The 15817-nt window shown below is 37.6% G+C and overlaps 1 protein-coding gene across 4 annotated transcripts in view; it reads left to right on the forward strand.

The window, feature by feature from the left end:
* SLIT3 (slit guidance ligand 3) overlaps positions 1-15817 on the forward strand; it is a 530994-nt gene that overhangs the window by 15144 nt on the left and 500033 nt on the right. For all 4 annotated transcript variants that reach the window (XM_074915702.1, XM_074915699.1, XM_074915700.1 and 1 more), the window contains one exon: positions 12106-12177. In XM_074915702.1, coding sequence (XP_074771803.1) covers positions 12106-12177 — 72 coding nt within the window. The remainder of the gene's footprint in view (positions 1-12105; positions 12178-15817) is intronic.

Raw genomic sequence — 15817 nt, forward strand, 5'->3', positions numbered from 1 at the left:
GGAGGGGGTGGAGTCCCCATCCCTGGAGGTGTTCAAGAGTAGGATCAATCTAGAGCTTAAGGATATGCTGCAGGTGGGAACTGTGCTAGGAGAATGGTTGGACTAGATGATCTCCAGGGTCTTTTCCAACCTAGATGATTCTAAAAAAAACAACAACAACAAAAAAATTCAACTTTTCTGAAGACAAATGTAGTATATAACTGTATCAGAGATGTCACAGCAAGGCTGCACTTTATCAGCCATCTCTCTCTGCACCAACAGATGCATCCTGTCTGTTTCCACTGGCTTGTATGGGTCAGGATTTCTTAGGAGATGTTTGACAATCATCTGCCACTATTGGCTGTTCCTCTCCTTCTTGAAGCTTGTCTTTAGGCACAAAGACTTGGGAGACTGTGTCAGTGAAGACTGAAAGCAAAGAAGGCATTGAGCACCTCAGTCTGTCACTAAACTATCATATCTTCCTTGTTCTTTTATAGCTAATGTACTGCTAGGAGCTTTTCTTGATGACTCTTGCCAGTTTGAACTCTAGCTGAGCTTTGCCTTTCCCAATACCATCACCTAATGTTTGAGCAATGTTTCTGTGCTCCTGTGTACCAGGAGTACAGAAACTCTTCTGCCCTGGAACTCACTCGTGAGATGCCTGTTTAGCCAAGGTGGTGTTCTGATACACCTGCTTATATTCCTCAGTATCTGGATGGAGTGTTCTTGTGCTAAGGTTATTCTAGACTACCTCTCACAAGATGTCCCCCATCAATCCCCTCAATTCTGAAATACTTCAGAATTCTGCAAAACTGAATTCTGTTCTCCTGAAGTTCAGGGTCTATGCTGTGCTATTTACCCTCTTCGCACCCCTCAGCATTTTTAATGTCATTGTTTCATGATCACTAAACTCAAGGATTCTACTGAATACCTCACCTCCAACCACTTCATCATTTGCGAGTAGCAGATCATGAAAACTTAACCCATGGTTGGCCCATCCAGCATCTATTTTAGGAAGCTATGACACCCTCTGGAAACTTCCTGACTTGTTTGACTGTCCCTGTGCTGCCTTTCCAGCAAATGTCAGGGAGATTCAAATTCCTTATAAAAACCAAGGTCTGTGATCTGAGGCTTCCTCCCATTGCTCTAAGAGGAGTGTTGTTCTGAGTGGGGTGGTTGGTAAGAACTCCTACCATAATGCCACCTTCACTGATCTCTCCTCTGATCCAGACCTGCCTGCTCAGTGGAACCTGTGCCCAGTCCGTAGAGGAGCTCCAGACATTTGAAGTGTTCCTTCACATGAAGGGCAGCCTCTCCTCCTCCTCCTCCTCCTCCTCCTTGCCTGTCTTAACCGAAAATCTTGTATTCAGCCATCACCAAACATATGTATGACTTTAAGAGCTATCCCACCATGTTAGTTATTCCAATGGTGGTGTAATTTTGCACCTGTAGGCAAAACATCAGCTCTTCCTGCTTATCAAACAAGCTTTGTATTTGTGTACTGGCACATGAGCTTGTGCCAGTATAACCTCTCGACCTCTTTTATTCTGCCTGCCTGTTATCTATCACAAGGACACAGATGACACTACTAAGCGAGACCTGGAGCACTTCAAGAGTAATTGCAAAACTTTGGGGACGAAGGTGAAGGGCATGGGAGTGTAAAAGGTACTGGCAGAACATTATACTGCCAGCATAGCATTTCCTTTATATATGATAAAATCTGAAAACTATAATAATTAGTCAGGAGTTCCTGCATGCTGGGACAAACATGTATTTCCTTGGAAGAAACAGAGTACTTGAATTATGGTGCTCTCTGCACGTCTTGGGTACAACTTTCAGTAGCAATCCTCTCAATGGGGAATTCAGCTACTGCACAAGTTGCAAAAGGTAGGGTTTTTTTTTCTTGGTGTTTTAACACCTATAGTTTGCCAAGTAATTTTTCTTGTTTTTATAAGGATGAGGACAGAAGTGTGTTGCCTGCAAGCAGTTCTAGATCATTTGAGCACTTAATGTGGGTTATTAACCAAGCGCTACTGTAATGGGCTTAAGAATGGATAGCTTATTTGCAAAATTAGGGTATTTACCCTCTAAGATCAGTTCTTTCATTGTTCAGATAGAAAGAATACAGTCTGAGTCATACCTGAAAGCCTTCTGTAATCAGAAGGAACAATCTAATTTTTTTGAATTAAAAGGTGTATCGTGTAGGTGTGTTACAAAAGTATGATGGACTGCAGCACAGAATTTGTACATTCCAGCTATTGTGTGGCTATTTAATTACTATTTAAATTATTCTGGAGACTGAAATTATTCAGTGTCATACATGTGGTGCTGTCCAACAACAACAACAACCATTATTAAAATGTTGGTTTGTAAGTTTATTGTTATTCTGATTTAACATGGATAGCAAACAATGTAAAAACTACTGGATCCTGGTACTGCTGTGTTGGTATGCTCTGTGCAGTAGTCATTACTGAAGCTATGCAGATTATTTCTGAATCCTTTCAACAACTGGTGGTTATGGCAGGGCTGCTTTTTTTCCCCTCTACTAATGTTCTTCCACATGTGACTTGATCTTACTGCAAATCAGAGAAGGGGGTCTGCATTCTACCTGCTAGGTAGTTGTAGACTGCCATAAGATCTCCCCTTAACCTCTTATTTAAGTTCAACAAGCCCAGCTCCCCCAGCCTCTGTTAGTATGTCACATGCCACAGTTTCCTGATAGTCTTATCAGGATAGTGGCCCTTTACTTCTCTCCCCAGTGTATCAGTGCCTGCCTTGTGCTGGAGAGCCTGAAACTGGATACAGTACTGCAGGCAAACTGTCACACATCCTGAATACAAGAGATCAGTCAACTCCTGGCTATACTCTTGGTAGTACAGTCTGGTCAAGGGTGGCCTTCACTACTGCTGATGTTTTGTGGTCCAAAGGGACTCCAAGGTCCTCTTCTGCAAAGCAACTCCCTGGTCAGGCAGTGCACCACCTGTAGCTGTTACATGGGCTTATTTTCTCTTAGATGGAGGACTTTTGTTGTTGTTGTTGTTGTTTATGTGTTTCCTATTCAACTAGAGGATGCAAAATGTTCAGAGAATATCAGTAAAAAAAAACCAACCCCCAAATCTCATGCTCCTTTGCAGTCAGCTGTTTGCTTTAAGGAGGAAGAAATAACTTTAAAAGTCTCATATAGATATGGAATGTATAAAATTTTTAAAATGTACTAATTTTTAAGTAAAACTATTTCAGCTATACACAATTTAGAATTTTTTTTTTCTTTTTCTTTACAAGTGATATTCTTAATTGCCCAAGTGATTTGGAAACTAATGGAATTTGTATTTCATAAAATCCTGTCCCAGAACTTTATTTCCTGCATTGCAGAAGTTGAGATGGAAATATGTTAATTCAAAGATATGCAGATTGTGCTGCCAGAGAGCTTCAGGGTACTGTTATAATCGAGTAGTTTGTCACAGTAGCGTTGAAGTTCTTGGATTGAAGGCATAAGAGGATTGCCCATTGCTTCCTATAGGGAATTATAGTCATTTAAGGTTAAGAGGCTAGTAGCAGTCCATGCCTATTAAAGTCAAATTAACTCCCTAGCAGAAATCCTGGAAATGGTTGAAATAGTAAAACAGATACTGGGTGTGTAAAGACTGCAGAGGGTAGCCAAAAGCTGCTCTATGGATACGTTCACACATGGGAATGGATTTTTCTCCTTTTAATGGTTATGGTTGTTAGAGTGTTCGCACAGTAAGAACAGAAGTACTCGTAAAAGACCAGAGGGCTTTACTGACAAACCTTTTGCTCCAATCCTGCAGGTTGCTTTCATAAAAATCAAGAAGGTACTCCTCATGGCTTTACACTTCTGGAGTCCAATAGGTATTCAAGTGAATGGCTAACTTATCTGTGAAAATGCATGTTTCCTTCAGCTCAGGTGTTGTGTGTGTTCATGGTTACCTTGAGTAGTGATTGGGGGCTGGGGAAACAAATAAAGCAAGAAAATTTTAAAGGGAAGACTCTGCTGTTATTCTAGCAGGTGGTTTGGATCAACCAAGTCCTTTAGCAGTGTAATGGCAAAACAATAAAAGCCTCGTTTCCCAAGAAGGCGTGCTGCTTGAGTTATTTAGAATTGGCCTAATGAAGAATATCAGTAACTCTTGAGAACCAGGAATCCGAATTCAGTTGTTACCACGTGAATTTTAGCTCCCACATTTTGAACATTACTGCCCAGTTGATTTATCATTTGAAATAAATTCTTTGGAATGTATTATAAATTAATCATAACAACGAATGTGTGCTATATCCTCAAAACAGTTGCTCTTAAATTTGTGGGTGAAATTATTTTTCTTCTGTTCTTCATCAACTTTTGGCAGTTCTGTCAATCGTGTCCTAGCTGAGAACTCAATTTGTTTTGATGTGAGATCTAGATGGTGTATTGGATCCCAACCTGTTAGGTTCTTAGGGAAGAAGAGAGGTTTTTATTAACTGCTAAGTGCATTGTTTGGTGTGACACAAATTTTATACATCCCTTGTTGGAAAATATCAAAAAATGAGACGAAGAGAAATGTAGCTTACACTGGGTGTTAGTTTAATCGAGATGCTTTTCAGATTATTTTGTTTTGTGCTGATTTGTTTGTCCCAGGTATGACACAAATGCGTATAGGTTTGAGCCTGGTATATGGTAGTCACTTCGAAAACTTATCAGGAACAGAAACTAAATTTTGTGTTTGAGATTTTATGACTAGAAATACATACTTTTAAAGCAGTTGGACAGGAAAGAACCCTAGTGCTGCATAATTTAGGTAAAATCTGTCTCTTGAAATGTATGGCAGTTAATTTTTCTTAAAAATTAAGGTATGCAGTTTCTCTACTGATCTCACTGACTTCTTAGTTTATTAATATTCAAGTCATCAGATGTTTGTTCATTTATGAAGTTGCAACTGGTGCTTTAGAGTCCCTTCTCCTTAGATAACAGGTTATTTTCACTTTGTATGTATTTTAATTTTGTGTAATATCTTCTTAGGTCAAAGACAAATGGATTAATACATATTTTATGAAATACTACCCATCTAGGATGTTTTTGTCATTGAGGTGCAAAATCCGTACTGCTGTGAAATTATTGGACATCAGAGATGATCTTCAGTTTTGTTGTTAGGAATGCCACTGTATTTGCCAGCTTGGCATCTGAGAGTTCTCTGAAAGGGAAGGAAATTTTGTTGCTCCAGAACTCTTACTGACAGTGAATGGTTTTAACCAAATGAAATAACTATGTTTCTTCTAGAAAGAGAACTAAATTTAAGTAACTTCTGACGGAAAGCTAACAGGCTTACACCTGGAGTCTGGTGGTTGTCCAGATCACAATTTGTTCTAACTTTAAAAAATGCATTAAGTAGAAGCTTGTCTTAAAGCAAATAAACCACTTGTGATAAGACCGAGAGACTTTTGTTTGCCTGTGAACTTGTACAGTGCCCATACTGCACAGATTTAAAACCCAACCAAAACCGTTAGGGAGTTGTACTGAGAGCTAACTGTTTTTAAGGCTTTAGTAAGGGCTTTGACTTTGGCTTCTATGTGCCTAGAAGAGTATAACTATGCAACTAGAGTTAGCTCCAAAATGGACAGCTGATTTAAAAAAACCCACTGTAGTCTTGGAAGAGTTTGAGGAGTTAAGTTAGGGATTCACCTGGGTATGATCAAGACTCACAGCTATGATGAGGGCCCAAACTTTGGATTATCTTGGAGACTACAATGCATAGGGGGTTCAGCAGGTAGCAAAATGACATCTGAGTGATCGGAACTTGCTACAATCTAGTAGTGTTGTTCTGAATTTTTGCATCCTTGTATATAAATGGATTTGAATTTTGTGTAAGGATTTTTTATTTATATGCAAGTATTGAATTATTGATTTTAAGACTGTTGCAAGACTTCAGCATCTGATTGCCTTTGTTACTGGCTTTTGTAAGAGTTGTAATGTTTATTGTGGTGGTGGTGTGTTGCCAAATGCAATGCTGATTGCTTTTATTGGAGAAGTATAGGCTTAGGGCTAAGATGTGTGTGTATTTGCCAAAGTACGTGAGTCTAGAAGACAGAAGCACGTAGTGCTAAGTGGCAAGTGGATTTACTTGTCGAGCCATAAACTTAATCTCCACAACTCTTCCTTGAACTATATAGAGAACAGTGTCTGGATGTTTTGGAAGAGTTGAGTATCTGAGCAGAGTAGTTATTAACTGAAATTTAACTAATGTAACAGAAGAAATTTGTGCCCTCTTAGTGCTGTTTGATGCTGCATAATGGTGTGCTCCAGAGATGTTGATGCTTCAAAACATTTAAAAGTCTGTCTTAAGTACACTAGATTGTCTTCAGTGAAGAATGAAAGATGAAGCAATTCAGAAGAATTGCTATGAAGCAGGATTTGCTCCGGTTGCTCAAAGCATCCCTGTTTGTAATAAGTGCGTACATTGTGTGACTTAGTCTTCAACATCTACAAAATATGTATTGAATTAAATTCTTATTAGAACATAGCAGGACATGTTTATGAGTAAACCTCCTCTTAACAGTTCGTCTGAACTCGCTTCTATGATGTCTTGTACCATTCTGGTACAATTTGTGTTTCTATTCCCACTGAAATAATACCTTCCATGTCTGTTTTGTTAAAGTTGCCACTACACCTACATTGTCCTTAACATGTTTTAGGCTTAAAAAAGAAAAAAAAAAAGACAGGAGGGACCTAATACCAAAAGCTGTACTAAAGCTGGTATAGATGACAGTATCAGTTTCTTTTTCAGTTAGTGGTTATCGGCTTTGCTGCTGAGACAACAGAAGGGACCTGTATTGCTTAAGGTAGTTTTCTTCTCTGTTCTTTGACGATGGGACAGTATTATCAGAATGTGAAATGGCAAAGAGTACTAGCTGGGCTAGTGCATACATAGAGTGAGATAGATGTGTTGAGTAAGATCTAAGAGTCACATGGCCCCACATACTATGCAAAATGCTGTAATTCTGCATGGTAAGGATTTTGTGTAGAATGTATGTATCTGTGCACAGGTATTTGTGGAAGCTAAATGTGTTTTAAATTCACCTTTGCAGTATAATTTCCCCTATGTCTTTGACCCAAACAATTTCTTTTCAAAGCTATATTGGCTTCCAACAGTTCTTATGAACACTGATGTTTTTGAAATCCAACCAAGATTAGATGTTAAGGTTTAGCTTTTTGTAGTTGAAACCCACTAGTGAGCCCATAATCAGCTGCCAAACTTTGTAAAGGAAACATAAAATATTATGTTGCCCACAAATACCAGCTGTAAACCACTAATGTCTGCATTAGTTCAGTAACTTCAGTCACAAAGTTTAATTGACAAATGGGGTAACCTGTGGCAATCTGCTGCTTTGCAGCAGCCTTAGACCTCATGTGAACAGGAGGAGGAAGTGTTACATAGTAGTTTATCAAGGTTTTAGTCTGTTTTTCTTCAAATGGCAGATAAGCGTGGAGGGAGGGCATGCTGGAGCAGGCGAATGTTCAGAAGGTAAAGCCCTTTTAAAATGGGGACAGAAGCAGCAGTTATAAGTCAAATCCTAAATGGTTTAAGGAAAGTGACCTTCATGAAGAATGGTTCTCTTAAAGTTGGAACAGTGTCCAAATAAATTTACTTACAGAAATGGAAATCTTCGACTTGGATGCTACCTTCAGAAGGGACTAACAGTGATTGATATAATGTATACAATATAGGCTGTGCCAATCTGCATGAGTAGAGGAAACGGCAATCTCAAGATACGTATTGATCAAGGAATGCTAAAGTCTTTCAGAATAGGGAGCTGCAGATTTCACCAGGGGAAGAATGTTGAATAGCAGGAGTGCTTGGGGCTGAAAGTAAAGAGGAGTGGAGCCGATGTGTGGGCTTGGTCTCACAGACTGGGTGGGAGGGGTGGTGTGGTGGAGAGGTTGCGGTCTGTATGACAGGAATGCAGTTCTGCATACTCTTGTTCAAGCTGAGCAAAACTGAGAATTAAGTCTTATAAAAATGGACAAAAAGTAGGGCCAATGCCACTGTGTTGCTCCGTATACCTTAGCAGGAGAATTTGGACCAGCCTAAGGTTGGTCCTTATATCTCAGACCTTTTCTGAGATACAGGCAAGTGAAAACTTCTGAAGAAATTACATGAATAGCAGATGGGAAACAACATGCAAGTAAAACACAAGCTATTTATACGTTGCTTAGTCCAGACTTAATTCTTTCCAGTGCTTCTTGCAATCAGGTCATACTGGCGCACTAGTTAATGATGCACCAGGGTGGAAGAACTGAACTGAGAACAGAAGAGGAAATTAAGCTGGAAAATCTGAAAAATGTAGGCAGTGATTCAAAGGTATTCTTGGAGAAAAGCACGATTCGATCAACAGGATTAAGGCAAATGGAAGAGAATAGCTGGTACATGCACTGAAAGTGCCCTGTAGTTGTTTTGTAGGTTTTTTTCTTTAATGGACCTTTTAAAAATATAGTTGACATGGGCCAAGCAAGGATGCTGTCTGTTTTGTTCATATAGCTGAAATGTAGGGATTTTTTTTTCCCCTTGTCTCCTTACTGCTATCCTTAGTTCCCATCTGTGCTAAAGAAAAGGGTTTCCTGACAGAAGAATGTGTTTCTTCCATTATTTAAGTATGCCCTGTGCTAAGATGCATAAAGTAACTCTTAAAAGTTTATTCTATCTGTTTTTAAACCATTTTATGACTTAAAAATTTTATTAGTGTTATTTTGACATGTATCAATAACCATCAGAAATAGATTTCAATGTTACACTACAGCACAGAAATGTGTTTTATATCTCTTGTACTGCTTCAGTCCTGTTAATGTCTTTATTATACCTTAGAAAGATTCACTGTAAGATTGATGGAAATGCTTGAAAAAGACATGCAAAAAATATTATGTATTCTGTGCTTATATGGCTTCTATTTTTAATGGCAGAATTCAGTAAAAAGTTTTCATTATGGACAATGTGTAGAATTATTGGTCCAAGTTTTAGGGTTTGGTTTCTTTTAAATAGTCCTTAATCTGTTCGTTCTTCCTGTTGTCTATGGCAAATTAAGTTGCTGCGGAAAAGGTGACAATCCTAAATTGTAGCTGCTCTGTCCCTGGCATGAATCCTGTACAGGTATAGGCTGGGGTTTTTATCAGTATGAACTATGATTTTAATCGTTGTCATTGGAGACTTCTAAGTACCAGACTACCCTCAGTTATGAAGTGGCTCATACTGTATTGAGTTTAGTTCTTTGTGTTGGTTGCTTTTTTTTTTTTTTTTAGCTTTTCAGTTCCAGTAATACCAGTATGTTAAAATGACGTGAAAAGGAGCTTAATTCTATATCTGTTTGCATCTGACATTTAGGGAACACATGAGAAAACAATCATGTATGTTTAGGAATATGAAGAGTTATTTTTTTCAGATGAATGAGTACAGTTACCAGTACTTATCTAAATATTTACTTTTTGATAAGTGGAGGACAGTGTTCATATTAGGAAAAAAGTTTTATTTTCAAGGTTAGAAGCATATGGGGAAGTTAGATACACTAAAAATATGTTCTGTTTCTTCTCTGAATATTGAAAATGTACCTTTTAACGAGCTCTAAGTTCAAAATATGTAATTGCCTTTAATTTGGCAATGCGGTTCACACTAGAAAAATGAAATTTGTTACCATGACAATTGCTTTTCATTTAATGCCTTAGATGAATATTACTTCATGTCAGCAGAAAAAAATTATCTTGATTCAAATGAAATAATAATTCAACACTCATATTTCTTAGTAGTACTTCTATCCTACTTAATAGGATCTCATGTAAGGTGAAAAAAGACTGGCTCAAGTAGCTGTCATATTGGAAGGCTTGAATGGAACTGTATGTATGACAGAAAATTACTGGAAATTGTGCCAGACAGGAGCACTTTTCCCGCTCTGTAGGATGGTGAAAGAATGACTGCAAATGATTGAACTGTTCTGAATACTTCAAGAGCTTTTGCATTTTGTTTGCAGTATTACTTGCTAGGCACGTAGAAGGCATCCTAGACAGCCATCTATGCAGCATTTTTCAGAACACAAACGTGATATTTGAGGCATTCCTGGAAGTTCTGATTTCTTCCTTGAATTCCTTTTTGTACCTATAGAAATAATCAACTTGAAACAGCACTTCAGAACACCCATTTGATTTTCAGAAATTTTCAGAGTCAAGGTTTGTATGGGTGTTAGATGTTTGCCAAATGTACTCAAAATAATACTGTAATCTTGATTTTTGTCATTGAATTTTATGAGAAATAGGAGAGAAATTAAACCTTCTAAATATGAAAGAGATGTACCTCAGTGCACATTAATACAGGAACTATAGTAAAAATTAATTGCATAGTAAAAGCCTCTACTTACTGCTGTGGATTTTTGATCTCATATTCTCTTTCAGAGAATGAATATTTCGCCTCATGACTAATTTTTCATATTAGATTGTTTTCAGTTGATGGCAACAGACAATAACACTTGTCAGAACGTATTGTTTATAATCTCATGATCTTTAGAAAAATACTGAATGCTTTTTTGTCATGAAAACTGTTACCCCAAAGCCTTGTATTTTTCATATTTAGCAGCTTTTGGTAGACATAAAGTGTGACTCAGAAGAAAAAAGTTTACTCCAATATTAGAAAACTTATTTTTCATAAAAGACTTCTTGTATTTAGGGAAATGACACTCAGAACAAATTTGTGGTGGCATGGTGGAGAGTAGATCTAGTTTTATTAATTGTAAGCTTGGTGCATGTTTCTTCTTATGTTAAAATAAGGATGGCTGAAGACCAGGAAGAAAGACTAGCTGTTAGTCTTGTCCCCGTTGGTTAGCACCAGGTCAGGTAGAACAATCAGGACAGGAAAAAAACCAACAACCAAACCTCAAGCAACAAGACATGCTCAAGTGGGAGAACTTCAGGGGTGCCTAGCAAAGGCAAGTCTAGAGGAGAGAAAATAGCAACCAGGACCTATAGCACCAGCAGGTATTTGGTATGCTCTTTAGAAACGAAATGACAGAAAGACTTTATGATGGGAAATTCTGAGAGTTATTCTTGATGCGTGGTGACTCTAAAGGCACCACAGTTCTTGTATGGAGAGCTGTCCTTAAGTGTAGGATCTTGCAAGAAGGATTAGTTTATAATTTCCTTTATTTTTAATTTGACTCAACTTTGAATTAAATAGATTTTGTCTCAAACTAGTGCTTTATTTTGATGTCTGTTCTATTAAGATAGAAGTTTAGACATGAAATTCTGTATTTTTGGTGGGCTCACTCCAAAGAAAAGCTGCAGGAAAGTGGGCAGCTCAAGGTCTGGTTACAGTGGGTTTTCCCTACTGTAGAAAAGATGCCAATTACTTACTAATTTTCCATCTAGAGCATAAATTAGCATGGACTGAAGCAGAGTGCAGGAGGTAATATTTTCATGTGACCGCATGAACAAAATGTCGGCACATGACAGGGGTGTTAGGAAATTGGGTTTAAAGACAGAAAGTAGGAATTTGCAAAGGTTGAACACACATGGGAAACAGGTCAGTGTGATTAACAGTATCTTCTGAAAAATAAGCATTTCCATAAAGCTGGGATCAGGAGGCTGTCCAGTTAGGATGCTTGAAAAAACACCATAAACTGTTCTCTAACTTAGCAAATCTTCCAGTTATCTCGGTAGGACCATGCTTAGGAGTCACCAAAGTCAGTCAGTTCTCTTTTCAAGCTCTATATTGCCGAAGTGTCTGTGGCAGATTAGACTCACTTGGGTTTAGAATAACTCCAGAGTTTGATTTAAATTTTGGGGCCAAGTGCTTTGGTTCAGCTGAATTATACCAATTGGGTCTCAAAGATACTTTGTATTTTACAAGATTGTAGTTTTGAGGGAGAAAGAAGCATGTAGTGAGTACTAATACTAGGTATAAAAATGGAAGAAACCGCTTGTACAAGAGCAGAGGAAGAGGAGGCAAAATGTGTCAGGATTGAAGACTTGCTTTTTGCAATTTGTATAGAAACTTTAGCTGGTACAGTTTGAGTTGCTGGTAGATACTCCAGTGATGGAGGTACTTTCTGCTAACAGAGTCAGTTATAGTGTCTGAATACTGGTTTGTTTTTCTTCTGCAGGGATCTAGAGAAAAATAATATCACAAGAATCACGAAGACGGATTTCACAGGACTGAAGAATCTCCGTGTCTTGTGAGTATAGCACAAAACTTGTCTCTCTTTAAAAGACTATTTTAGGGTGCTAGTACTAAGAATCTCCATAATTCTAGAGATCAAATGCTAGTAATTTTTGTACATTTTTCACTTATTACTATTCTTTTAACCAAGGCAACTGGAACAATCTGTGATGTGAAACAGTAAATTTCAGTTTCATGCTGAAGTCTGAATATCATAGCTGTTTTAATTGTTTGTATCTTATGGCTTTTATTAAATACTGTGGTAAAAGTTTTGGTCCACTTTATAATCACTTCTGCAGAAATCAATTATACTGACACTAGCAAATAGGACTTTCAGATTTTGTTTACTTTAAGATACAGTCCCATTGATAACACTTTCACAGAAGATTAAGTGGAAGTTGATTACGGATAGCTGTAGAAGTTGTACACAAGGAAACCTTGGATTTTTTTTTTTGGTCTAATATGAAGTAACAAAAAAAATTTAGGTGGTGTTGTCTCTTGATCTGAAATTATCAGTCAGGAGCTTAACTATACTTCTAAACAGTCATTGAACATCAGAAGGGGAAATAGCAGTCTACAGCATCTGTCATTCTTTATTTCCTTTTTTTTTTTTTCTATGAACCTCAAATGACACCACTAATTTAGCAATGAAAATTAGGACTACTTCATAGATACTTATTGTAGTTATACATAGCCTTTTCTTTTTTCCGTAAGAAAATAATCTTGAATTAAAAGAACAAGACATAGATTTTGAAGCTATTTCAGTCATTTCAGGAAAAGTTGGAGGTTCCTTCTATTTAAAAATTCATATTTTCCTTTGAAATTTCTCTAACAGTTTTTCTGAATTACATCAAGTAGTTTAGAACCCCTTCACGTCAACACAGAAGCAGACAGAGATACTGATGCCCCTGTCAGAAATACTGTAGGGATCTGGTATTTGCTTTGTGGAAATTAACTCAGTTGCATTATTTTTATATGTAAAATCATATATATAGCTTTAAGTATTTGGGCATGTATTGGAGAGGGGGAGAAAGCCAGATGAGAGAGAAAAGGTATTTTTTTAAATAATGTACTGAATTTGTTGAGGCTAAGCTCTTAGGTTCTTAGCAGTGGTCTCAGTGGAGGTCTCATTTAGAGAAACTGTTGGTTTCTGCCTTCACTGGGCTTGTGTTCGGGCACCAAGTGCTGCTGTAGCAGTGCAAATTCACAAGTGGCTCAGTGCAGTGTTATCGGGGACATCATATGTGCATGTGTGTAGATCTATATGTTTAAAAGTAGTGGCTAAGATGTTTCAGAAATTTTCAATAAAAACATGAAATATATTAATTTGTTAACAGTAACCAATGGATAAAATTCAAATTTCTACTTTTACTTAAAAATTAGAATCTAAATCTGTTAATCAAATGCCATTTACGTAATAGTGACTACATTCTGTGTGTATGTGCCATTTAGTTCACTAGCAGTGTTTTACTAAACTGAGCTTAATTCCAACTTTTAGTGACCAAGACAAAAACCTAATCTTGACCTGGTCCCAGCACTGACAGAGGCAGGTTGGTTTTACTTCTCTGAGGCTTTCTTTTGAAACAAACAGCTATCAGAAGTTAAACACACAAGTAATCTCACCAGCACCTCTGAAAATTCCTTCCTGTAATTCTGAAGATTGCCCTCGGCAGTTGATGTTTTCCTATGAGTATCTTCTAACATAAGCCCTTAAAACTGCAACTGTTGAACTGGTAGTTATTTAGTGACAATTCAATCAATTAATTAATTGAATCCTGCCAATGAAAAGGCAAGTCTTCTGCTACCTTAACACTTTTGCACAAGTTATGATATACTAAGAAACATTTCAAATCTACTGACTTTTCATTCTTGTGGTGTTTCTCTCATCTCTAGAAGTGGAGTCATTACATTTCCTTGGCTCCCATCCCAACTGTCAATACTACTTTGAAAGTCTATTAAAACACATGTACTATACTACCATTAATGTCGGTAGTTGTTTTGGTTTGGTTGGTTTTTTATGGTGTCAGACATTGCCTAATGCTGCTGCAGTCACTTATACTGAATGCCCTTAACAATAAGCACGATGTGCAACTGCCATATTTACATGAATTTTTTGTTCTGTGTTCATTACAGGTTCATGTAACATGTTTGCTTACCCTTTGAGTAGTGTGATGTTTGCCACAGTAGTAATTAGGAATAAAACCAGAATACACCTATTAAAAAAAAAAAAGTTGTTTTTGTCTTCCAATGTATGAAGACCATCTGAAACCCAAGACTTAACGTTTCATTGTCTGTTAATATACCCATTTTTGTTCGTTTTTGTGTATTTCCCTATTCTACATGTTCCTGTCATATCTGGTATCTGTTTGTGGTTTTTTGTATTTTAGTTTGTGCAGCTTTTTTTATTTTCTGCACTTTAGCTCTCTAGAGGTCCTTCAGATTTTTCTTATTTTTTCTTTTGCTTTCTCTTGTGGTCTCTTCATAATTCTGGCTGTTCTGCATTACTGACAGTCTATTTTTTCCTCTTTTTTTTTTCTCTTTTCTTTTCCTTCCCATGTGTGATGGGGTTATAGTGGGAAGCACAGAAATATGAAACCTGCCCCAGAGTTCCTAGAGAGGTTGTTTAGTCCTGTTTTCAGACATCAGAATAAGGACAACAAACAAGTAATCTGGAAACTGGTAGAACAGTACAAGAGGAAGAAAGCTTTCAGACTCAAACTGGTAGAACAGTACAAGAGGAAAAAAGCTTTCAGACTCAAACTAACATACATGAAAAATACTCCTTTGTGCACCTTTTCCTTTTATCCCTTATACCTTCATCTTTTTTCCTTTTCCTCATGCAATTTTTCCTTACCTTCCTTTTAGGAACATGCCCCTCTGGTTCACTTGTATGGGTTTTTTAATTTTATTTTTTCATCTTCATATGTGGTCTTAGCTGTGGAATACTCTCTTCTTGTCTTCTCAACTGCTATCCAGTTGAACAACTCTGAATAACCTCATAGATGCTTGTGGATGAGTGCAGAGGAGTGGCTGTTGAGAAGAGGCAAGAACAGTGCTTTTTCACTAGTTCTTCCTTTCTGTGTTTTAGCTAAAGCCACATAAAATGTTCAGAGAGCTTAGATTTAGTCTGTGCACCTGAGTGCTCTTGCAGAAGCAGAAAAGGGATGTGTGCCGGGAGGTAGCACTGAGAGAGGGAAAAGGTTGGCTTAAATGGGACTATTGGATTCTCTATTCCTCAGCTTCCACTTTACCTATAAAGAACATTTCTGCTTGTAAATGAAAAATCATTTCCTGCACAGGGTAAATCAAAGAGAAGTCAGTCTCCACTGCTTGTAACTTATCCTTGTTTCAGTCTCAGGGATTGAAGGAAAGCAGGGTCAGACACAGTGGTAACGGGACTTTTCCCCTGGGTTTTTGCACCCAGTTGTACAGCAGCTCTGTATAGTCGTCACACGTTGCTGCCATGGCTGTATTTCTGGAGGGATCAGACCCATTTGGAGTGCTTACAAAGGGTTTACTCTGGAGCAAGCCTGAAATCTGCACAACAAAAAAAAAATACATCCATGTTCAGTGGGTTCCTGCTACAGGCTGAAGGAGCCAATCATCTCAGTTACACTAAGAGTAATATACTAAAGATGTAACAACCGTCCTCTAGA

This window comes from Athene noctua, chromosome 12 (assembly GCF_965140245.1).
Source record: "Athene noctua chromosome 12, bAthNoc1.hap1.1, whole genome shotgun sequence".
NCBI lineage: Eukaryota > Metazoa > Chordata > Aves > Strigiformes > Strigidae > Athene > Athene noctua.